Source organism: Porites lutea, chromosome 4, assembly GCF_958299795.1.
Source record: "Porites lutea chromosome 4, jaPorLute2.1, whole genome shotgun sequence".
NCBI lineage: Eukaryota > Metazoa > Cnidaria > Anthozoa > Scleractinia > Poritidae > Porites > Porites lutea.
In genome coordinates this window covers 49,619,654-49,644,781 of record NC_133204.1, presented here as the reverse complement: position 1 = coordinate 49,644,781, position 25,128 = coordinate 49,619,654, and the positions used below count along the sequence as shown (strand labels likewise).

Below are 25,128 nucleotides of genomic sequence, written 5' to 3'. Positions count from 1 at the left end.
GCTTTTTTAATGTGTATTTTATTTTATATATTTTAGTAATTCTCGTCAGTTTTTTTTTAAGAATTAAAATTCTTAGTCAGCAGGAACCTGTTGATAACAGTAACTTGAACTGAATGGTTATCCTGGATAAAGATTCGATTAATATCTCAATGCCCACAATCACTTACTGATTATGACACCCCTAACCACTCCAACTAATTAGCCATTTTAGTCCCCACCCGTGGTTCTCTTGAGTACAATTGTTAAAACAACCTTGCAGTTAATATTTGTACATCCGGGCAGTGCTTGTCTTGCAAATAAGGATAGCAAGCTGTCTTTGCATGCTCTTGCTTTGATCTTATAAAGTACAATAGAAGACAGGCTAGTGAGGTATTCCTAAATTTCCTCCTAATTCACCATTTCAACAGTGCCCAGTAACACACTCTGCATACCCCAAAATTTTGCAAAGTTCTTGTTTCCAAATGCCCTTGGGAAAATGGAAAAACCCATGGGGACAAGTCATAGACAAGGTTGTCAGGAGAGAGCGGGAGGCGCAAAAAGCGCAAAAAAAAAAAACAACAACAACAAAACGGAGAGACCCTCAACTTTTTCTTCTCAAGTTTACGCCCTCGTTGCTAGCGTCGCAGACGGTGTAAAATACGTGATTTGGGGGAGGAAGTTAGGAAGACTGAAGGATAAGTGCCTCTTTTAAGGCAAGTGTTCCCGTACAAGCCTGGTTCACCTTTGCCCGTGTAGCCAGAGAATCCTTTGCGAGTTCCCGCTGCAATTAACTTTCGAGCTTAAGTTAACACAGGCGGGCTTGCGTGATTTGGTAAAGGGAACGCTTAGTAGTCATCAGTGCTTACAAGCTTCTCTTGGGAGAAGCTCATATCATAACTTAAAACTGTGTTTAGCCCCACAATTCAAACCCGTAAAACTTATTATTATTGGGCTGCCCATAAGGGCAACGCCCAGTAGAAAAATGGAGGCCACGTCGTCTGTGCAGCAAAATGACAAAATGGTGGATGGAACTCCCAGAAGGTTTTGCGTGTCTCATTCCCCCTTCAATGGGGCCGATTTTTGCGGGGAGGGGACTGGTAATTTCAGGTCGTCTGGCGAAACGATTTGGGAGTCCAACTCAAAATTGTTGCGTGGAGTTATTGGCCCTATGTCTACACCGAATGATGATCTAAATACAGAATTCGATGATGTTGTTAGCCTGTGCAGGAGCTGCAGAAACAATGCCCTCCCACTGCCCCCAAAGGAAAAGCCCCGGCTTGTTGCAATTCTCTCCCTGCGTGCACGCAAAAGTCTTTCCTTTAAAGAAAGGAATAATCGATATGCCATTTGTAGATCGCTCTGTCAAACAGAAAGATACTCAATTCAGTAGTCAGAAAGGCTACTTCCCAAAATAATAAACCACTGCATCATGCAGTCAGCAGCCCAATGAACCCTTACTATATGGGGGTCTTGAGAATTTGCCTGCTTCACTGTCTCAGAAGCGTTCACAATGCAACTTTCCCTGTCGGTCCCTTGCAAGCCAAAGAAATAATCTGTCCATACTAGTCTACAGATGTTCACTTCAGAAAAAGACAACCAAAGCATTATAATGGGAGTTAGACAAGTGTTTCTCTAATGTCCCGGTAGCTTGTTAATTGTCCGTGCTTTCACCCCTCCCCCTTTTGAATGAAAGGTAGGGAAGATCATTGGGGTCTTTTCTGTCAGTTTTTTTTTTTTTTTTTTTTGTGACCGAGCCATTTTTTGCCGCGCAGAGTCTGCATACAGAAATGATAGAGGCAAAGGTAAGGTGAATGAGAACAATTCTTTCTCTAACAGCAACAACACTTAACACCATGTTCGTATTTCAAAGCATTTAAAAGAAGCCAGAAGCCATTTATATATATATGACATTCTTGTCATCCGCAAGCCTGCCTCTCAAATTCACATTTCACCGTTTTATTTTAGCTTTTTAACGTCTTCGTTAATTGTGTGTATTCTGCATTTTAACTATAATTTACATGAAAAAGTTATCTCAATAAAGATTATTATTATTATTATTATCATTATTATTATTATAACTGGTAATTTCATAAAACATTCAAAATACGAATAGCTTAAAATTACGAATTTTATTGAGACTGATTTGCTATTTGTGTGTATAAACTGTACATATAAAGTTAACTAAAACATGCAAATGGTTAGGGCACTAAATTGTTTTTTCTCAAATACATGCTATGTGAATTACCTGCTAATCATTTTTCATTAAATTATTATTGTTGCACAAGTACATGCAATTGTTATCACACCACGTGATACATTAAGTGCAACTGGTAAAAGTGAACAGCCTTATAAAATTCATTCTCTTTACATCAAACCCAGACATTTTTGAAAGGCTATTATATACTACATACCAAACAGCTTACCACACGGCATTTTTAAGATCTATTACTAATTACCCAGTCAGTCTCCTTGTAAATGATACAATGTTCCACTCTGGATTAAAATTGCTCGACCCTTTGGAAACAAAATAATATTGAAAATTCAAAGGCAGATGACATCTCAGCAAGTATGGACTGGATGTTAGATCATTGAAAAAACTGCGCATGTAGACGAGGTTTGGAAATTTCTTCTGGGACAACACAGAGTCATATAATGGTTGGGAACTAAAGATTTGGATCTCCTTTTTTTCAGTTGTTTAGATACAGCAGTCAAGGTCTTGTCGGAAGTTTGGTAACATGTCACTCATCTGGAAGAACAGAGATGACCATTCCATATCTTGGCCAGCGATACTCTCTTGGAAGTCTGATCTGGAAAAAGGAATAAAATCGTTAAGCCAAAGATATTGGTTATGATGATGAAAAATAAATCCAGATCTAAAATATTCCTTGTTGGTTTATTTTAATCTGACACTATCTGACACGTATTCCCATTGTTATTTGTCACCACCTGTACCCACCCAGATCATATGTCATTTGGGCTAATTTAATCCTTATTGTAAAGCCCTGGCAGGAAAGAGCAACAAACGTCTTGCAAATGTATAACAGTGGATATGATCCTCGCAGTTGAATAAACATTAACTAAGCTGTTGAAAAAGAACCTGAAAAAATTGAGGCTTGACCAGGGATCCAACCCTGACCTTTGCCAATGATAGTTTGTCACTGATAGTAGACAATATTTTGACAATATTTACCTCACTAGGTCTTGTTAACTCATCCACATCTTTATCAAGCCTTTGCAAGAAGTCCTCTGTAATCAAAACCTGATAAAACACATGAAGAGCAGGCAAGAAGTCAGTTTTGTAATACCGGCTAACTGGAACTGAAGTACTCTGAAAGAATATTCTTTGAATGAACAGCTGGCCAATACACAGTGTGCAAACAAAGTCATGTCCAATAGCCCAGGGCTAGTGGATTTTGCAATCAGGCTAGTGAATTCTGTTCTTAACTTAACGGCAAGTGAAGTTTTTTGGGAAAGTCAAATTACAGAAGAACTGTTATCAATGCTACTCATCAAAAATCTTTTTTGGCTACTTAAAAGACTCTTGGGGTAGTACATACTAGCGACAACTTGCCAGAATGGCAAGCCGTAAAACTGACTTTCTTTGCACCCTGATACAACATGCTCATTAAAAGTATGGCACAATTGTTTTTAATATTGAAGTACCCATCTGGATGAACCTTACCCGGCATTCTGGCTATAACAAACACTATAATTTGATAATGCAATTCTGGCTAGAGGCAAAGAGAGACTGTCATCTAATCATAGACTGCTATGTTAAGCAGAAGTAGCTACGGTTTTCATCAAGCACTTATTATATGTCCTATAAGGCTTGGTCAATAATTTGGAGCCCTTTATGTCCAAAAGACAAAACAAATACTACCTGGAAGAAGCAAGATTGAAAGCTACAGTCCAACATGGTTGTTCAAAGGTGATACTGCTATCTCAAAATTCAAATTTAGATATGCATGAATCAAAAGGTTCCAGTGACAAGAGTTTCTCAACTTCCTTGCCTTAAAACAATTCCAAGAATGTGATTTACTATCGTTATTGCAGAAAAACAAAACATTAATCTCCTCAACCAAACACTTGATTTGTTGAGACTTAAATTCTCCAAAACTTTGAGATCTGAACAGTCATTTGCTTGACACAAAGATCCAGAAATGAGGCACAGCTGATACTACATTTCAAATAAATAACCTTAACACACCTGAAGCCAGGTACCACAGGCAGCAAACTTGTGATCATTATCTGTTATGGAACCTGTGACATTGGGAGTTAGAAATGTGATGGCCATATCACTCATGGAACTGTGAAATGTGAAGTGTCGCCCATGATTAAGACGGCCCCTGAAAAAAATAAAAGCAGTAAAGGAGTAACAGGGTGTTCATTAGGCATCGGAGAATTCTCCGTTTATTGTACAGAATTCTCTGGGTAATGTTCGATAGCCTATGACTTCTTTTTGTACAGGCATGGAGGCTTTTTCAAAAATATTCTCCTGTAACATTACACCTTTCTCCTGCTACAAGAAGTCTTACTGACAACCCTGTTAGTCATAAAAAGAATGAATTATACATTCACTGTACAAATCAATGACTAAGAACTTTCAATTGTAAACTGAATTAATTATTCGCTGTTGTTATTTTACTGATAACTAAGCACCTTCCCAAAATGCCAAGACTCGGCAGTCACATATGATCTCTTGTGAGAGAAACTATCACTGCGGGTGCTCGGTCGAGCTCGGTATTTTGATTGGGTGGCCATTTAGAGGAGCTGGTTACTTAATATAAGAAGTGATTGTATATGGCGATTCATTAAAATGTGGATATGACTCAAAAGCAGATTATTTCCCCCTAAAGGTGCTAAACAAACAGGAATGGTTAGTAGTAAAATCTGAGACTTATCAAGAATCTGAGACTTTAAGCAAAATGGTCAAGACTTCAAGATGAAATGAGTACCGTCCACAAAAAATGAGAATTTGAGACTCATCATAACCATTCCAAGATTCATGATCGGCTCCAAAATTTTTTATGCACCATTGACCTTGAAGCTCACACAGTACTTACCTCATAGCAAGTGGCAAAAGCATCGCTGCTTCCAACCCAAACCTAAGATGAACTCCACGAAGTGTCCTTGTCCGTGATATTTCACTCAAAACGCTGCTACAAGCCGATCTTCTCTCTAATGCAGAACCTGAATTTATTGGTGGTAGCACAGGAAAGCGAGCAGCAACATCTCTCACTATCATGGCATCGTGAGATGAACCTGGAGGAAATCCAGCATGGTGACCTGGAGAGTTGTTGATAAAGTTTTCTTCCCACCAACACTTTGCATATACACCACTAAGATTTGAACCTTCTTTCTTGATTCCACTTGACACTCTTTCCTGTTTTACAGTGATAGATATTACTGAAGTTTCATTAAAAAGGACAACTAAGTCCCTGTCTTAAATGAAGGTGAACAACCTCACTTCATTAAAATTGCCTCAACAAAAGCTCGGATGTGCCAGCAGGTAAAGAAATATAAAAATACCTTTGAACTATCCGTTTACAGGAATATACATGTAATAAATAATAATATTTAGACAATGTTAGAAGTATTCAAATTGATAACTCCAGCCTATACCAGTAATTTAGAATACTTACAGTGTAACAAACATAACTGAGGGCTATTTGTTGTTCTTAATAGTCTTGATTGGCTTACAAACTACTAAGTCAGATGGCTTATTTCGCTATGAATGTGACTTTTGATTGACCAATAAAATGTTGGGGACCCTGGTTGACTTTGTTGTACACAAGTCATAACATTTTGAGTGTTGATTAAAAACAGTTACTGGTATTTCTTATCAGACTTTCCTTTAAAGTGTGTCTTAGAGTACATTAAGCAGTTTTGACCCAACATAAGTCCGGCCTGTCTTCTAGCAAGATATTTTTAATGAAAAATTTCCACACCAAAGAAGTGTACTGATAGGTAATAACAATAATGGTAGCGACTATAGTTCAAGCAAATAAAAACACATTATAAGTTACCTGAAGGTTGGGATTAATAACAAAAATTGATTCTATTCTATCCAGATCTGTTATGAGCCAGGGTCCACCAGCCCTTAAAAAAAAAGATGAAAAACATGATATTTAACTGAATAAAACACATGCTGATCTGCACCCTGATCTGATCTGCCTCCTCCTTACCAAATAAATAATAAAAAATGTGAAATACGGGTAGTTATGGCATGATAATTATGTGGTGTTAAAATAGCTAATACATTAAAATGAAATCAATATTTTTTTAAACATGTAGACAAAAATTGTTGTTTTCGTTTGTATAAATGAGAAAAGTAAAAAATAGGCAACAGCTCAGTGGGGAAGATATAACAACTTGTACCATTTAGAACCTTGAGGATTCCAAAAGCATAATTTTGCTCTAAATTTCCACCATAATATCGTTTTATGGGGGATCACATGTACACCACTTACGGGGGAACACTTCGCAGAAGATCCAAAACTGCAGGGCCATTCCAATGCTGAGCTGCTTGTAGTTCTTCTGAGCAAATTCCAACCACCTTTATAAAACAAAGCCTCTTTAAATTTGATGACATTAACAAAACTATCATTTAGTTTTAAAGAAGTAATTCACACAAATTTCTCCTAACATTTGCCTAACCTGTATGAAGCGCACAGATCCCAAGGGACTTGTAATCAGTGGCAACTGTGGGTCATCTGCCATTAACATGTGCTGTATGTGAGATGGGTTACAGTCATACTGACCAGCAGTGGAAGGCGTCTGGTCTAATGGCAAGTGCCATGACACATGGTCACCACTCTGTAATGTGTTATCTGTTGAAGAAAAGACAAATTACAGGGCCACTCTCAGAAGTCAATCAAAGATAAAAATTTAAGTGAATTAAGAAAAAAGGGCCCATAAAATCCGTTTCATTTTAGGAGATAGATGATATACTATTTATTATTAATTTTATATTATACATACAGGTATTTTTCTAGTGCATTTTGCTATGTTCTCTCTCAAGCTTTTGACTTAGATGTGTAACCATAGCTAGCGAAATGGTTTGTCACAGCAATGCATTTTTAAACCAACTGTAATCTGCACACCTGTTTGGAAAATATAACGGGCCAGAGACTGCAGTAATTCTGCTGGCCAGCTGGGTGGTGATGTCTCTCCAGCTTGCTTTTTCAGTCGAAATGTGAGCTCAAACCCAAACCCACTAGGACTGTCTTGCCTGGTAACCCTGTGCAAAATGATGATTTCATCAACAGTAAGCAATTAATCTTAAGTAATTTTGAACAATATGCATGGATTTCTGATGCCAAGTGTCACACTCAAAGATATTTCCTTGCTTTTAGGGAAAAAAGATTAGATATCTTCTTGACCAACCATGGCAAGGAGGCCCACTTTAGCCCACACTGTAGTAAAAGCTATCACTGTTGGTTAATGGTATGTGGCATGGTAGAAAGTTCAAGAAATTCTCTGTTTTCACTGTTACACCATCACAAATTTAACTGCAAACCATTCAAAACAGAAAGTCCCAAATCTGGGAAATGAAAGAAGATAAATATACAAAGAGCCTCGCAAAGAATCAGGTCTGTGCAACATTTCATATGTGGGATATTTGGAAAAAGGTTTTACCCAAATTTATAAAGCTTTGTATGGAGATGCCATGTTGGTGTCCCTTGGAAGGGGCACAAATGTTGCCGCCAGAAACCAACAGAAAGATCTGTCTTTGAGTGTTACTACAAATGTGCAAATTCATAAAGAACTCATAAAGATTAAAGTAATATTTATTAAGAGCTTTCCTGGTCACCAGCTAAATGCCATATCATGCAAAAGCCTGGAAATTCAAGTGTCCTCTCTTGCAAAACGGAAAACCCTTTCCAACCGAAGATTTGTTTAAATAAAGGTGTTTTGCCGCAGTAATACCTCATGAAAGTAGAAACTCAGAAGAATCGACAATTCCTTCCTTTGAATTTTGGTGATGTCATGTGAAAACCGAGAATATGTAAAATTTTTCTAATGAGCAAATTATGCAACAAAAAGGTCCAGGGTGGAAATAAAGACATCTACTTGGCGAAAATAGGGGAAAATATGAATTGGAGAATCAGGAAATCAGAACAGGGTTTTCAACAGTTTTTGAAGTAGGAGTTGCGTTTATTTGAGTAGGAGTTGCAAGGCCCGGAGGGCCTTGCTCTCTAGGGGGGTCTGGGGGCATGCCCCCCCAGGAAATTTTGAATTCCTAGACTCTTGGAGACGCATTTTCCCGCATTTTGAGACGCAGAACTAGTAAATTTTAGATATCGAAAATACTGATAAATTTTGATGCTTTTAGTAACTTTATTAACCACAATATTAGGGTACGCTTTAACCACATTATTACCTGCAGCATCCTTTTTCTTTTTCTTGTTTGTCACTGTCAGCGACCACATCTCCCGTAAACCACGCTGTCGCTTTTCTGCCATTTTGCCGTGTTCTTGGAGACGAAATGTGGCGTTTTATATAGAGTCGCTTCAGAAACCGCTAACTACAATGTTCCCTGTAACTGAGACCCGGTCTTCGACTCGTCCTCAATGTTTTTTCAACGTATTACGCAGAGAACGTATTTTAAAAGCAGACTCAAGATGTTTTGGCGAAATTCTCCAGAAAAATTTCAAGTTTGCTTGCTCGCAACAGCTTTGTGAACACTTACCACTTTTTATCAAAAGTTTTATTTGTCATATAATTTACCTAAGGGAAAGTAGGCGTCGCAAATAAAAAAATACCGTCGGATGCGACGGCCGACGGCTGATTTTGAAAACACTGCAGAACCTATTTCTTTCCACCTACAGTATACCTAACTGACAGAGACTGCAAAAAGTTTACTAAATAATGCACTCCTTACTCATGGACACGGCCATCACCATGGAGGTCTGATAATCCAGATGAAACATAATGCCAGTGAGATGGAATACCGTCCATAGGACTCCCTGGGTTATTAAACATGCTGATGAAATCCAGTGGGTCAGGACCTCCAAGCCTGTCAAGATAAAGACACCACCAGATATTAAATTGGAGTTCAACTGAAAAAGTGGTCTTGCTCAGGGCAGTCAGTGATGTCTGAAACTTGCTTTGGAAATAGGATGTTTAATTTTTGTACAACCCCCCCCCCCCCCCCCCCGTAAAGATTCTGAATCTCCATTTTTTGTGTCTGAATCCTTTGAAAACTTAAATCTTTTTAGTCAATTTTTAATAAGCATGTTTGAAAAAAAGTATGAAAGATTGAAATTTTGTCAGCTTAGGGGATAAGAACACCAAATCCTCCTTTGGAAAAACTTGCCATCCTCAGCGGGGGCGGAAGTAGGTGGAGGGGGTGGAAAAAAAAGTTGGAACGTCCCGATGGAACGTCACATCTCAGTACGTATCAAAACGCGCACTAAAAACTACAGCATATTGACTGCCAGTAAGACTATAGTAAGGGCATAAGTAACTACATGATTAACTTGCAAGTACACTAACCAGTATTTCACTAATGCAGTGACTTGTAGCGGATTAGGTTGGTCGGGATAAATTTGTTTCAATGTGGCATAAATCGCTTGCAGTCCGCGAGGAGTGGGAACGCTTGGCGCAGGCATTGGAATTCCACGATATCCGGCAGACATCTTGATGGCTTCAGATCGAAGTCAGTATGTTACAAAATCCCTTCACAGTTTTCTTGCTTATGTGGGTAAAACAAACCGACCAATGATTATTAAGGTCTGCTTGTCCACTAGAAATAGTGCTGGTGTTGAGTATAGTTACGCGGAAAGTGAAAACTCAGAAGGTCATCTGTTCGTCGATCGAAGATGATCTTGCTAGGCGAACGCGCCGAATGTCCGAATAGGACTGCCGTGTATATCCTAAAAAGTGCCTGCTTCACCAAATTCAATAAGCTCAACGAGTAAATTTAAGGATCCATGGAAATGCTCCAGCAAAGTGCTGCTGTACAAACAGAGTAACTCTGTTTGGCAAACATGAATGTCTGATGTGCGAAGAAGTATTGTGTTTGAGATAGACTGGGCCGAGTTCGTGACAACCAATGACTTATGGGATATCGCTTAATTCAAGATGGCGGCTGAACCACCACCAGCAAAACTTGATTACAAATCGCGACGTTTAGTGGGTCAGATTGTTGAATATGTAAAGTCACAAGGCATTTTCGACCAATTTAGACGTGACTGCATTGAAGAGCTTGAACAAAAGGTTAGTTTAATATTTAGGTGAAGTCAGTAATATCACATTCAATGATCTGCAACCTTCCATTTAAGTTTAAGCTTATTTCTCTTTCGCAATTCTTTGTGTGACAATTCTTGTTGAAGAGGAGATAAAGGCTCAAGCAATCCCAAACATGCCTATTCCCGAAGAATTTTTCGGTCTAACTCATGTATCAAAATATGAGTTTCCACGCTGTGGCATTTGCCACCAAATGTTTTTCCAGATGTGAGGTTGTTTGTCACTGTTTTTGCTATCTTTTGGCATACATTTCTCTTTGTTTTTTGCAAATTGCTTGTTCTTCCAGAACATCACTGTACACCCCAATACTGACTACCATCTAATTTGTCTTTAAAATGTCACAGCTTAATCAAACACAATGGACATGAAAATAAAGTAAATAATGCCAATAATCAGTCAAGAAAACATTGTTAGACAGCCAGTTTAAAACACAGACTACAGACTGTGAAAAGACTGGGTATACAATATCAAATGGGTATAAGAGATACATTAGAAACCACCAACTTGATATAAGGCAAGGGACTGTTTTATAAACAGCTCTTCTAGTTAAGTAAACATGTGGTAAACGTATTGCTTATTAGCATAAAAGAGTAGTCCTAGCCTCCCACATTAACATTCATTCACACAATCTCGTCTCCCCGATGTACATGGGGAAGGCAAGCATTGTGAAGCCTTAAAATTGGATAGGTAAGGAAGCTCAAGACAATACTTGATGTTACTGAAAATAAAACTGAATTTGATTTTTTGAAAAAAAGAGTTGGAGGACAATTTAGTTTACAGTTTAGCTTTAAACCAATAAAAGACATAAATCTGAAAAGCATCACATCAAGAAATAAAACCAACCGACAAAAATGTTATCCCTTTAATACGCCTTTTTCGGGCTATAAGCTTCAACTCTTCAACCTTATAACTCAAGATGAGATCGCTGAGATTGCGAAAACTTTTCTTCCAGGCAAAGCAGCTGGCTACGACCAGATTCCAATGACATTCATTTAATAAGGAGTCCATTCTACTTGTTTCTGAACCACTCACCCATATCATAAACTTGTCCATCCAGCATGGTATTGTTCCCGATGAAATGAAAATCACTCGCGTGATACCTATTTTTAAATCTGATGATCAGTTGCTTTTCGCCAACTACCGACCTATCTCGGTGCTTCCCAGCTTTTCAAAATTCTTTGAAAGAGTTATCTACAATCGTTTAATGCAATATCTGATGAATTTCAACATCCTCTGTAGTAACCAATACTTCTTCAGGAAAAATCATTCCACTGCACTCGCGCTAATCGACTTGCATGATAAGATCTCCACAGCCTTTGACCGAGGTGAATTTTCCGTAGGTATTTTTCTTGACCTCTCAAAAGCCTTTGACACTGTAAATCATATCATCCTTTTTGATAAACTTGAACATTACGGTATTCGTGGCTTAGCACTGGACTGGATAAGAAGTTACTTTTCAAACAGAAAGCAATATGTTGAATATAATGGCCACCGTTCATTAAGAAATGAAATCTCTTGTGGGGTCCCTCAGGGTTCTATCCTCGGACCTCTATTTTTCTTACTGTACGTTAACAACATCAACAATGCTTCTAATCTATTAAATCTGATATTGTTCGCTGACGATACCAATGTATTCATGTCACATAAAGATCTGAACTATCTCTCAGATATGTTAAACTTGGAGATGGACAAACTGTCAATCTGGTTTAAAGCAAACAAGCTTTCTCTAAATCTTAAAAAGACTAAATTTATGGTCTTTAAACGAAGACAAAAGCGTTCAATTTGTAATATTCAAATAAGTATAGATAATCAAAATATTGTTGAAGTAAAGGAGACAAATTTTCTAGGCGTAATTTTGGATGAAAACCTAAATTGGAAGTCTGAAATATCACACGTTGCAAGTAAAGTTGCGAAGTCAATCGGTATAATATCTAGATGCAGCTTCTTTCTTCCTAAATCGTCTTTACGTATGCTCTACTATTCCTGAATTTATCCTTATTTTTACTACTGCAATATCGTTTGGGCTTCGACCTATAAAACCAATCTCCGCCGCCTTGTTATCCTGCAAAAGCGCATTATTAGAATTATTAATAAATCACATTTCAATGCTCGTACTGAACCCATCTTTAAGGACCTCGGTATACTAAAATTTAATGATATCCATTTGCTTCAACTGGGCCAATTTATGTATTCTTGCAAAAATTCATTCTTACCTCCAAAGTTTAATAACAATTTCTCTCAAAGCAATCAATTCCACTCTTACAATACAAGAAATTTCCAGGCCTACCGTCTACCATAATGTCATACAAACACGAAGAAGTTCTTGCCCTTTTTTCAAGGGCCTAAGTTTTTTAATTCACTTGACAACAAGATCATCAACTCTCAATCCCTCTCCTCTTTTAAGAAAAAACTGAAGATTAAATTATTGAGTAAGTATGAGAACAGTTCATAAGTCTTTCCATCTTCGACTTTTCGCCTTCTTTTCTTCAATTGATGTGAAACAGCTCTAGGCTGTAATTCGAGGAGTCCTAACCTCTCATAAGCTCCTATAGTTTCTGTTAGGTCTCCTCGCCACTTCTTTTTTTCTACTTTTCCTATATTTTTTGTAATTATTGTGTGGTAAATAAAATAAAATAAAATAAATAAATAAAAATAAGTCATAGACCTAGACTGGCCACAACTCTATTTCAATGGCTAGGATATGAGCAAACAAAGAACCCATATGAGAAGGTCAATACAGGGGCACATATGCAAACAATGCTGTCTTTATAAATTGAAACGACGTGTTATGCTATTAAGTGATCTTTTGATCATTTTTTTACCTTACCTAGAAGTAAGTCGCCCCGGTTTTTTAAACATAGTCTGAATTCTGCATTTTATGTCCAGTCCATGTTTTATACCCTGTCCACAGTCTGTGCTTTATACTGACTGCATAGTGGATGTAAAAAAATAATGCCCTCATCATTCTGAATGCCTGGCTTCAATGATTTTTCTTCCTTGCTGTAAACAGGAATCTTATCGGCAGTTGACACAGAGAGTAGAAAGTCATGTAGCAACATTCTTATCTAAGCAGACATGGTCAGATGCCCTTCCTAAAAACCAAGTCAGAGACAGCTTGCGAAAACACATTAATCAGTAAGTTATGTTCATGAACAGTGTAGTAGGGTGTTGCATATGTTATTAACCCTTGGACATACATACCCACATGATGGTACAAAAGGGGGGAGGGGCTGATGGGGACGCTCCCTAGAGTTTCTGATATGTTGCCGTATTTCAAATAGAATTTTACCTTCAGTGGAAAGCCTTTGATCTTCTCTACAAGATGAGGTACATGTATATTTTATGGGTGGTGCTGCTGCTGGAGACCTGTAACATCACCAAACATGGTCGCCATCTTGGCCACCATCTTGGATTTTACCGAGAACTAGAAAACACGTAAACAAGGTGAAAATTGGTAATTTTTTGTGCTTGACATGTAAAATAACACATAAATAAGTACTTTGCTTCATTTTATCTGCAAGATTTACTTTTATCGTTGAAAGAAGTCGAAAAAACATGCAATTTCCCTCAAAAATGGCTTGACCACCTGGTGCTTGTGACATCATATCTCGTAACCATAGTAACTGATCAACACTAAACTTTTTTCAAAATGCACATGAGGGATAAACAAACAGGTACTGAAGACGTCAGGTGCTAATGTCTAATGGTCTAGGAAAAAACTCAGAAAAACCTCACAAGGAGGTTGGGGTGGCATCCACCCTTCCCCCTGCTTGTACATCCAGTCGTTAAGTATTAGTATGCAGGTGCTTTGAATATTCAGGGTGGAGATTATATCATTCTATTTGCTGGTTAATGTTATCTTAATAAAAAAATTTGAGAAAAACGTTCTGATATCCATGTGTGGAATGGTAAATGGCTATCAATTTTTGTTTGGAAATGACGAGAGTTGTTTTGCTAAAGATGAGTATGGGTAAGAAAGTTAGGCCGGGTGTCTTTTATAGAGTCCATTCACTTTTTTCATTTAATATAGATCAGAGGTCTTGGACAGAGGTGTAAAACAGCTTATTTCGCAAGCTCTTGAAAGTAAGTCCAAGGCTTTCCAGACTCGCATAGAAGGGGTGGTGCAGAACTACATTTACATGCAGAAACACCCTCAGAACCAAGACAACCAAAATCGCAAACGTAAGACGGGGGATGACAAGGAAGAGAATAAGCCATCAGTGCCTATTTGCGACATCAGTCAGCTCATTCCTGTGCCATCTACAACAGGTATATCTAAAGTCACAAATTAGTGGGTTGTAAACAGTTTTTCTTGTAAGAAGCATTTTAAAATTGATAACAAAGGGCATATAGATAAGAAAGGGCAATAAATTGTATGCAATTGCTTAATCTTCTGCCGTTTCAATCTGCAAAATGTTTTTGAGACTTTCATATAGTTATTCCAAAGGCTTTCCTCTTACAAGCTTGGGCAACAGGCTCTTTTTTGCTGATTCACATCTTAGGCTCAACCAGGAGCTCAACCAGGGGGATTTACAATAATTTTAAGAAGGCTGGGTCAAACTGCTCATGCTTGAGTAGCAATTCATGCCAGTAATGTGTTTGTTACAATCACGTGGCCCTCTGCATGTCAGTATTCCAGGGATATTCTCCCTCACCCTGCGGCTCCTTGTAAACTCAGTAAGTGTTTGACGGGTGTTGGGCGAATTTGAAGGATTGGCGGACACTTACTATGAGCGAAATTACTATAAATGTCAGATGCTGCAACCAACAAGAAACTTTGTTTATTTAATTCTATTGTGAAAGTTTGTGAAAGTTATTGCGGTGTTATTTTATTAAGGTTCAAAGAATGAAAGTCATGGAGTCGAAAAAGGAAAATTGGGTGTTCAAGAAAGTTCTAAGAGTGCAGCAACTGTGAAAGGAATTCAGCAAGTGAAGAAATCCCACCTAACACAAGGAAAAGCAAGTAGTCCAGGAAGCCCTTCCTGTAGAAAGGAACAAACAGAAGAGAGTAGCAGAACTAAAGAAGGAAAATACAGAATATCAAGAGTAAAAACGGAAAGTTTGAGTCGGGATGATCACAGTCATATGCTTGCAAAATCTGAAGAAAGTGCGCACAAACTAAAAGATGACAAACCAAAGATATCTCGAGTGAGACCAGAAAATTTCAATCCAAACGAAAGTGTTTCTTCTCCTTTAGCAGTCGTCAGCGATAGTTTGAATTTCCTAGAAGGAAAGACCAACGCATTAACAGAGGCGATTCAAAGCTTGGCCCCAAGCCAGCTCTGCCAAACTGGTGAGGAAGGTGACGTCACTGGACTCCTGCATGTGAAGAGTGAAAAAACAAATGACAGTGAAAGGTCTGTCTTGTCTTCCTTCGAGGTTAAGGTGCAAGTGAAGTCCGAAGAAAGCGGGACAACTGGGATTAAAACTGAGGTTGAAAGCAGCGAGCGTGCTATTCTCCATGGCCAGGAAAAGATTGTTGATGGCGATGAAAATGAAGGTCGGGTAAAAGTGATGGATGATGAAATTTCCAGACCTGAAGCCGGAATTCAAAGAAGCGATTACTGTGCTGCGACCCCAATAGTTGAAGAAACTGAGGACCGAAGAGTTCCTGAGAAGAACACAGACGCAGCTATTGTGGATGAGAAGAAAAGGAAAGCATTAGATGGAGAGGATAAGTTGGAAAGTTCAAAGAAATCGACTGATCTGGTCGATGAAATGGAGTTAACTAGGGAAAACAAACTTGAAGACATAAAAGATCTGGAAACGGAAAGCGAGATCACAAACATAAATGTTTTAACTTCTGACGTGAGCAAAGAAAGGACTGTTGACCTGCCAGCTACCAGAGATGTTGACGAATCGGAGGAGAAGCTTTTGTCAAGCGAGAAAGCAGGAGCTACAGATATGGCTAGTGTAAATGAAAAATCATTCCAGGAGCAGTCAATTTCCGATGAAAGAGGTCTTTTGTCTTTGCAGAAAGACGACATAGTTAGAAGTGAAGTAGGTTCTAATAAGGTGGAGTTAGAATCCATTGAAGGAGACCATGACCACGCTGCTCACACTTCTTCATCCGATGAACATTCTGACGTAGAGTCAGACATTTCTGAAGTATCATCGGTACATACAAGCGATTTGTCATCATTTGACGATGAGATCAGTTCTTCGAGCATGTCTAGTGATGAGCAAAAAGAGGAAGCAGGCAAAACAGAAGCAAATGAGGAGCCAAAGAGCGAGGTTCAAGATAAATCCAATACGCAGTCGCAAACTGAGAATGCTTCTGACGCGGCACCTATGCGACGATCCACAAGGATCAGCTCGAGAAGAAGCACAAAGGAAGGTGAGAGTGAACAGTCAGGCGGAGAAGGTGGTAAAGCGACCAAGGCAGAGTCCCGTCGCCAACGAAGGCACGGTGAGAAAAGACAAAGGAAGACTCATTCTAAGACAAGCAAAGAGCGGAGTGATTATTCTACCGTGAAGCGTAGGAGAGGACGACCTCGTAAAGAAGAGGCGCACGCGTCAAGTCATTCGACGAATCAGAGAAGGCGTTCTAGAATACGTGATCCAGACGACATCAGCTCGGCAGCAGGAAGGAGGGGCTCAGGAGTCGAGGACAGAAGCAAGCGATCGCAAAGACAAATTAAAAGAACTCGTTGTTACTCTCCGAGTAGTGAGGGTACAAGAGAAGTATTTCTCCCTCGTAAACGGAGCCGCGATGGCAACAGTTAGACTCTCCTATGTATCGTCATGTTTAAAATAGGCTACTTGTCTTATCCTGGGTCAGAATCTGTATAGTTTGTTGTCAACAATGTTTATTTACAACTTCAAACTTGGGTTTGGTATAATACGGAGCTTGAGCTACTACGACGACGAAGACAAGGTCAAAAGACAATCGGTTTTATGAGCAAAACAACAGCTCTGTACGTGCATCGTGCTTTTTGGTTCATTTCTTTGACGTCCACTTCGGCGTGAAACCTCCTCATGCGACGTTTATGGAGGACGTGAACATACGAAGACGATATTTCCTTTCTCTTTTTGAACCTGGATAAAGTCATTACGAATTACACTCCAGGAAAAGTCGCCTAGAGTCATTTGACAAATTGAGCAGGTCAAATAGACGGTTAAAGGTCACCAAGACGTCGACTCGCCGCCAACTAACTCGCCACCGAGAAGTCTTATCGCCACCAAAAATAACTATGTAATAATCGACGTTGCAACTCACCTAGGATTTTTGCTTCTTCGCCAAGTTTATTCGAATTTGTAAACTGCGAATGGAAATTTAACGAGAGATAAAAACTTAGCTGTTTTGTTCTTGAATCTGCTATGGAGAGAAGTGAAATGGAAGTTGTTTTACGATGCGAAAACGATGTTGGTGTCGGACCATTAATTTCACAGTGTTTTATTGCAGAGTTAGTACTTAGTGGCGATTAGACTTCTTGATGGCGAGTTGGTTGGCGGCGAGTCGACTTCTTGGTGGCGAGGTGACCGGCAAAAAAATCGATAAAGTTTGAAAATCATTTTGGCAAATCATTCCCGTCAAATGCACAAAAAAATCCCCACCCCGGGCTGCACATTGCTGCCTTTGACTAAGTTTTATCTATGTTCTGGTTTCTAGTAAATTTAGAAACTGACATCTTTGATTGAAATGTGACAACATATAGTCATTTCAAAACTTAAATATTAACCTTATTCTGAGCTTAAACTAAATTATAGAATATCAGCTCATGTGCCTGTTCCACGGGTACGATATACATGTAAAAATGTTATATTGTGTTCTTCTGTGAAAAAAATTTATTATTAAAGGTCTTGATTACCGAGCCGATTACTTCCGCATTACCTTCAAAAATGGTCACAAAAAAATCGTCAAGGTTTTATCTCCTTAGTAGACCTCTGCACGTTTTCAAACTGATTAGGTATTCCGTTTTGAAAATAGAGCTTCCGTTTACTTTGATACCGCAATATCTAAAAACGTTCAATTGATCCCAGTGCACGTCAGGCGAAGAAAGATTTCAATATACTCTCCTCGTGATAGATTGGTAGGTGACATTGATAGGTGCATAAGTACAACTACTTGTGTCAAAATTTTACTGTAGAAGGGGAACATGTGACATGTTTTTTAGACAATGTTGGCTGTCATATATTTCAGCTTTAGAACTGCACCAAAGGTCGTAAAAACGTTTGTCATACATTGTTTATATTTCTGTTCACAGCACATTGAATTTATTGTATGTCAATGGTTAATTGATAATAGAGTGAAATTATATTACCAATATATACACGTCACCAAAAACCATTCGGGAAAAACTAATAACACGATTTCTAGACAACTTTCTGTTCTTTCTATTGCCAGCGAATTCTTTAAAAGCTTAAGTAAACGGTTTAAAAAACTATCAAGGATTGCCCCAATTTGGCACACCCAAAATACATTCATCATCTTGTAACAGCAAACAATGATAAGTAAAACTATACAACTGAGTGTCTACTACTGTAGATCCTCAGATAGCTTATTGGACTGCACTTTAGAAGGCAACAGGTAATTTTCAAGTCCCGGGAACTCTCTCTTTTAACATGAGGCTAAGTACAAAACTTTTCCTGTGAAAATAATGTTCCAAACAAAAGCTTAGCACTTACCCTTATTTTAAAACAAGGCTTATGGCAACTTAGGAATGGCCCATGCGCCACTTACACATCTCCCATGATGCACCTTATTTACCCCCCAAAGTTTTGCATAAGCATTGTTTTCAATTTCTCTTGGGACAGCTTTAATACCCAGGAGAAATCAAAACAAAAGGTTATGCAAAACTTTAGGAGGTAAATAAGGTGCATCATGAGAAGATGTGCAAATGGCGTATTGTAAAAGCTTACACTGTCTAAATTTAAGAATAGAATTACACATGTAAAGCTAAAGTAAAGTTCTCTTCAGAGTCTCTTGGTGTTGTAAAAGCTTACACTGTCTTAATTTAGGAATAGAATTACACATGTAAAGCTAAAGTAAAGTTCTCTTCAGGGTCTCTTGGTGTTGCAGAAACCTTTTCTTGGTTATCTGTTGTATTGTGGTGTGAATCTTGTTCACTGTCTTGTTAATCTTTTGCGTTTGATGATCAAACCATCTGCAACACCAAGCAACTACAGTTTGTTCTTTTGAGAAATAATTTAGAACTGGGATGAGAAGGAGGACTTAATTAATTTTCTGATCAATACATATGCGTGGAGTACAATTCCCTTGTTGCGCCTTCTGTAACCGTCATTTTCATTCAGAAAGGTTTAAATAAATTGTCTGTATATTAACTCCTAGCTGTAAATAATTACAAAACAACTCGAGACATCCATAAGTTCACTGAAGTGAACAAATGGAACTCTTTGTTTGAGTGGGCGCTGCTCTTGAAGGCATTTCATGGTTGCTGTATTGAATGATGTCAGCCTTAATTACTCTCTGAAAGCAAATGGTCAAGGAAAATCATAAGAATGAACTCAAAAATTTCTTGGTAATAAAGTCAAAACTTGATCATCTAGACCTAAATGAACAAGACCTCATGACAATCCATACTATCTTCTCTGATCCCCAAGTTTTCATGCATGGTAATAAAATAATCACAAAGTTACAAAGATCCAATGATTTTGATGAGCTTTTTTCTTGCTAACATAAGACTTTCTAATTTACTTAGGGTGCAATGTACATGTATAGTCTGCATGTATGTTTTGCCTAATCCCTGGGCCTCACTTTTCTGTGAGGCCCTATGCGTCTCGGGTCTTGTGGTCTGAGTGAAAGGAGGCTGTTAGTCTCTGGTACATCACCAAAATGCATTGACCTAGAAGGCCTAGTCTCTGTACGGAACATGCCGTACAGGGACTAGACAAATGTATGCCCATAATTGGGAATTTTTTATTGAATGCAACAGTGATAAATATGTATCATGGAAATGAATCCACCTCCAGTTCAACTTTTGTGTTAGTCCCTTAAATACCTGAACTCTAAATTATTAATGATCATAAGTTGTGGAGTTTTAACCACATCCTAACCAGAGTTTAATACCATAAACTGATGTGATACAAATCACTTTGACTTTGAAAATGACTACTATGCAGGTTGTTAAAACGTCAGTCACTGTCAACAACAGTCCTATTCAGGACTACACTCACCTGGACGATCATATTCCACCTACTTATGAAATGACTCCTGGGTTCAGACCATTCACAGTTTAAACTGAAATATGTCGCATTAAAAAAATAAAAAACAAACAAAATTTTGACTCCCTCAAAACCTTTTCATGCATAAAAGTAACAAAACATTACTAAAAATTATTGTGAACATTATTATTAAAGGATACAGACTGTTGTTCCATTTCATTCTTTGTTAACCTAATTCCCAATATTTCTGCAGCTATTTTTTGAAAGCAGAGGCTGATCTGAAATTGATACAATTTTATTCAGTTATTAGCTAAACCATTACAAGTTATTCCAAAGTGTTGGCAATGTTACTTTTCTCTTCTTATTTTTTTGTTAATTAGTCCAAAGTTGACACACAGAATTCAAAAGAAATTTTATTTTGAAACAAGGCATCAAGAGTCAAAAATTATTATCAAATCAAAGACAAAACAAGTTAAGATGACCAACGTCTTTCAAACAATTGGGTGGGTTCAAGTGAGACAAGGCCAGTGGCTTAACAACTTGCCCTTCTCAAGTGAGATAAGATCTCAAATCACAGTCAGCTTGACCTAAGCAGCAAAACACAGGTTGGCAGTCTGCCTGGAGTTTGAACTCACGACTTTCCATACAGCAGACCATTGTCATTCCAACTGATCTGTGTGGTGCAGCCCATAATATAGCTCCAAATAAGCATTGTACTCAGAAAAAAAAACATGAAGAAGTTAATCCAGCATTGCTTTATTGTTATTGTTAAAAATTGTCAAATGAGACAAATATGTTAGATGTCCTTATGCAGTTATGGTTTTTGACCAAAAGAAAGAAAAAGAAAGAGATTAAAAGACACTGTAATTCACAAAAGAGACTGCGGCTTTTTACAAAAGGTAGCTGCCGCTAAATGAGCACTGCTTAAACAAGTAAGTGCCATAGTGCTCTTCTGAGTAAAAAGGAAAATGTAGTTACGTACAGCTGCATGTAAATGCAATAACATATTATTCTGTGTTCTAACCTGGTCCGCTGTCTTGGCAGAAACATAATAACTGAAAGGTAAATGAACATGTTAAACTTGCAAGGTTGGAGGCTTTAAATATTGTTTTTACCACATGATTTAATGATTTTTTTTTTAGTATTTGTGTTATTCAAAACTTGTGGTGACAGAGCCTACAACAGTTAAACAATCTGCAAAGAAAGCAGCATGTCGTTCCTTTCTTTTGTTTTACAGAATTTAAAATTATAGAATTGAATAGAAACAAAGGCTGTGCTAGCTACTCAATGGGATGACTCCACTACTAGACACATGCTAGCTGTGATACTACAATGGAGCTAACATCTACACACTGTAATTTCTATTGTGTTTAAACTGCAATTCACCCTTGTACAACTATACCTTTGCAATCACTTAATGAATTTTTACCTGATTTGTGAAGTTGCATAACCCTGTTTAGTGATTTGGTAAAATTCTACGTTTTTATTAAGAAATTTAAAAGAAACACATTTTCACAGAAAGGACGCTCCATGAACTAAAGTGCAGGACTGTCACTGAGATTTCAACTTGTTGTGTATATTATTTAATTAGGAGGCAAAAAATTGGACAGTTAAATGTTGGAAGTTTTTTTGGTTCTTTTTTCCTTTTCTTTCCTTTGAAAGTAGCTGGGGATGATGCTCATAAAGGCCCGGGAAAATCCCTAGTATCCGGTCCTTAGTAACATGCCTGGTTAAGCGAGATATTAATTTCTCAGGGTTATTATCATTGTTATTTCTTAAGTTATGTATTGTGTTGTCTCACCTTGACATCCCATGTTCTTGGGCAAATTTCCCATGTCGGTCTGATCTTACTACTCTCTGATGTTCCAGATCAACTGAAAGATATTAATATTACATTGTAATAAAGTTTTAATCATTATTAATAATTAGGTCACATGGTTTGCATAGTTTTCAGCTTGTACGATATAAATAATTATTTCCAATTTAGTCGTTTTCTACGTGTTATTCAAATAATCCCTGGAAAAATTTATTCAGTTATGAGCCTCTTTATACTCATTTTGTTGTGTTTGTCTTTATTAACTATCAGGCTGCCTGGGTTTGGCACTATATGATTTGCTTTAACCATTTTAAAAAACAAACATTAAAAGGCTCCAAGAACAAATGTCTTATGCCCCCTAATTTGCTTTCAGGAGGGGACATAAAGCTGGTTCTTTTTTTCAAATACAACTTACTTTTATTTGCTACAAGGGCAATGTGTGGCAACCTAGAACCATCTTTATCACAAAGTTTCTTCACTGTTTCATACCAGTCTTCAAGGTTATCAAAACTGTTTTGATTTGTTACATCATAAACAAGTAATACAGCCTGCAAAAGAAAAGCTGATGATGTTCATGTAGCTTGAAAAGTAACTTTTCCTTCTGAGTGGCAAATGAAGAGCAACAAAGTTTCTTGGTCTTGTCCTTATGTCACAAGTGAGAGAGAATTAAGCACATCTATGTAATTATACACATCAATAATTTTCCACAATCATTTGACTTGTGTTTTAGTTAACTTGAAAAATTGGAAACTACTTAGACGTATGACCATTTTTCTTCTTGTATTACCAAAACTGTATTGGTTACATTGATTTTGACTGCTTTGTTTTATGTTGTACTGTCATACTACATTATCAGGGAAGGGCAGCCCTCAACAAAACATGGCAAACATAATTTTGCTGGTGACCATGTGTTACTTGTGCTTATATGTAACTGCCACATGTGAGAGGTGTCAACAGGGTTAACTGTCTAGTGCAAAGTGACCATTTTCTGCTGTTGTAATCTTATAAATAGCAAAAATATACAAACTAGTAATAGTTGACACTACAGCTGCCCCCGGTCTGTATATTGTTGGTCAATAGTATTCTTGCTCGTTGTGTAGCTCTTTGAAATATACCGATTCATAATGAAGATGTTCACATACATTCCATACAATAGGTGAGATAAATTACAGGAAATAAACGCAAGGTTCCATGCACAGTTTCGGTTCGATTTACACAGCTTTGATCAAAACATTCTCAGTTTTGAGAATAGTTTATTCTAAACCATAAGAAAAGATTTAATTAGAAGTTTGATTTTCGCCATTTCTGTTTCACTTTTTACATTCAGTTCATTTTATTTGCCGGAAAGTAAGCCTTAGAATTACAAGGACTTTTGATCAATTCATGCTCCCAAGCTCTATCTAATCATCTAAAACTTGAAAATTTTGAAAAGTTATCGATTTTTACTACGAATCATACCTCAAGCACCCACCTTCTTGGCGCAGTTGGGATGGCCAAAAGGTAGCCATGGCCATTTGATAAAAGTGGCTGCTTAATATAGGTTTAATTTACAATTATTTTCTCCAAATCAATTTTGGAACTTTGATTGCTTGCCGTTGAATGGAATGTGGCTGCTTAACAGCCTTAAATGGCCACTTAATGGAGGTTCAACTGTAATTCTATTTTGCAATGATATCATTACGTATACATGTAACTTAAATAGAAAGTTACTGAAACTAGAACTTACGTGAGCTCCAAAAATATATTTTTCTAACATTTTCCCACCCAGAGTTTGTCCTCCAATGTCCCACACTTGTAAAGTGACGTGCACATTTCCTATGGTAAATAAATAAATAAATAAATAATTCCCTTATTCCCCTCGGCAGCATTTATAGCACTTATGCTAGTGGGGCCAAGCAAATGACTGAAACAAATAATTCAAATCAAACATAACAGGGTTAAGAATCCCAACTGGCCTGTCAAACCAGCTGGCTATTTACATGTACAAGCATGGTTGAGGATTTGAACTTGGGACTACTGTAAACAAATCCAGCTAGTGGTGAGGGCGGGACTTGCAAGTCCAGTGCTCTAACTGCTTGGCCACACTGCCTTCTCCAAACAGCCTCCAGCAAACCGACCACAATTCACATTTAAAGGATTGATAATATAATTAAGCCAAAAAAATCCCTAGGGCTTCAAACAAAACCCAAAAAAATCCCTGGACCAAACTTTAACCCCCCAAGAATCCCATGCCGAATTTCCCCGCCATAAAAATTTCCAGGAAGCATTAACTGATATAACACGAAAAATAGAAACATTAGTTTTGAATACCCAAAAAAATACTTGCCAAAATTTTCCTACCCAAAAAAATTGTTTGATCATCCCTGTCACTTGAAATCCGGAGTGACCCCCTTTGGGTCAAACTAGCTTTAAGTTTTATACATCTCATAACACAAATATATAAACGTACATGCCCTAGCCTTAGGAGGCAAAGGACATTTAGGATCAACCTAGATTAAAAACTCTTTTTGACCTGTAACATACACGAACCTGGTAAAACAATCCTCGCCAAAAAGAAGTCCAGTCCAAGCGTTTGCTTATAGGCTTTGTCAAAATTTTCCTGCGAATACCTCACACATATGGATGTCTTAAAACAACCCAAAAATCGTGCATTAGTACGCTTTTATAAAAGACGTCAAAATGTAAGCTTAAATGGTGGTGATACAGTTGTACACAAAACTCCACTCATCTAAAATAGCTTTACTTTATGACTAACAATCACAAATACCTTTCCCGATGCACCATCTCCTAAAAGAACAAACTTAAGCTGATGATCTGTCGCTGTTTCTTCCTCTGAATCGGACATTTCACTGAGAAAAAAGACCACAATTTCACCACAATTTTACGGCCATGTTTGATTCTGAAGTACTTTTGTTTGTCGTGACGTCACGGTAACAAGTTACTGTCCATAAGAATCG

At 37.8% G+C, this 25,128-nt stretch overlaps 3 protein-coding genes across 3 annotated transcripts; 1 reads left to right on the top strand and 2 right to left on the bottom strand.

Moving 5' to 3' along the window:
- Positions 1-2,089: 2,089 nt before the first annotated feature.
- On the bottom strand, positions 2,090-10,006 carry LOC140933954 (suppressor of fused homolog). The gene is made up of 10 exons (XM_073383635.1): positions 9,478-10,006; positions 8,864-8,998; positions 7,083-7,219; positions 6,637-6,809; positions 6,450-6,535; positions 6,006-6,078; positions 5,043-5,362; positions 4,187-4,325; positions 3,170-3,238; positions 2,090-2,786 (listed from the first exon to the last, which is right to left on the bottom strand). The coding sequence occupies exons 1-10, from the start codon at positions 9,618-9,620 to the stop codon at positions 2,718-2,720; spliced, it is 1,344 nt and encodes a 447-aa protein (XP_073239736.1). The 5' UTR covers positions 9,621-10,006; the 3' UTR covers positions 2,090-2,717.
- Positions 10,007-10,044: 38 nt separating this feature from the next.
- Positions 10,045-17,419, top strand: LOC140933953 (uncharacterized). Its single transcript, XM_073383634.1, has 4 exons — positions 10,045-10,200; positions 13,241-13,365; positions 14,261-14,499; positions 15,068-17,419. Exons 1-4 carry the CDS (start codon positions 10,066-10,068, stop codon positions 16,954-16,956), a joined length of 2,388 nt encoding a protein of 795 aa, XP_073239735.1. The 5' UTR covers positions 10,045-10,065; the 3' UTR covers positions 16,957-17,419.
- Positions 17,420-19,037: 1,618 nt separating this feature from the next.
- LOC140933952 (ras-related protein Rab-28-like) lies at positions 19,038-25,099 on the bottom strand. Its single transcript, XM_073383633.1, has 8 exons — positions 24,939-25,099; positions 24,701-24,797; positions 23,898-23,986; positions 22,587-22,719; positions 22,157-22,229; positions 21,380-21,410; positions 20,556-20,633; positions 19,038-19,660 (listed from the first exon to the last, which is right to left on the bottom strand). Exons 1-8 carry the CDS (start codon positions 25,014-25,016, stop codon positions 19,562-19,564), a joined length of 678 nt encoding a protein of 225 aa, XP_073239734.1. The 5' UTR covers positions 25,017-25,099; the 3' UTR covers positions 19,038-19,561.
- Positions 25,100-25,128: the final 29 nt, after the last annotated feature.

What these genes read in the sequence shown, in the direction of transcription:
- LOC140933952 (XM_073383633.1), bottom strand. Translation starts at nt 25,016, where the DNA reads ATGTCCGATTCAGAGGAAGAAACAGCGACAGATCATCAGCTTAAGTTT. An exon ending in GAGATGGTGCATCGGGAAAG is followed by an intron (nt 24,798 to 24,938) that starts GTATTTGTGATT and finishes GGTTGTTTTAAG; the next exon opens with ACATCCATATGTGTGAGGTA. An exon ending in CAAGAACATGGGATGTCAAG is followed by an intron (nt 21,411 to 22,156) that starts GTGAGACAACAC and finishes TTTACCTTTCAG; the next exon opens with TTATTATGTTTCTGCCAAGA.
- LOC140933953 (XM_073383634.1), top strand. Translation starts at nt 10,066, where the DNA reads ATGGCGGCTGAACCACCACCAGCAAAACTTGATTACAAATCGCGACGT. An exon ending in TTGCGAAAACACATTAATCA is followed by an intron (nt 13,366 to 14,260) that starts GTAAGTTATGTT and finishes CATTTAATATAG; the next exon opens with ATCAGAGGTCTTGGACAGAG. An exon ending in TCCTGTGCCATCTACAACAG is followed by an intron (nt 14,500 to 15,067) that starts GTATATCTAAAG and finishes TATTTTATTAAG; the next exon opens with GTTCAAAGAATGAAAGTCAT.
- LOC140933954 (XM_073383635.1), bottom strand. Translation starts at nt 9,620, where the DNA reads ATGTCTGCCGGATATCGTGGAATTCCAATGCCTGCGCCAAGCGTTCCC. An exon ending in GATCTGTGCGCTTCATACAG is followed by an intron (nt 6,536 to 6,636) that starts GTTAGGCAAATG and finishes TGTTTTATAAAG; the next exon opens with GTGGTTGGAATTTGCTCAGA. An exon ending in CTTTTGCCACTTGCTATGAG is followed by an intron (nt 4,326 to 5,042) that starts GTAAGTACTGTG and finishes TATTTTTTTCAG; the next exon opens with GGGCCGTCTTAATCATGGGC.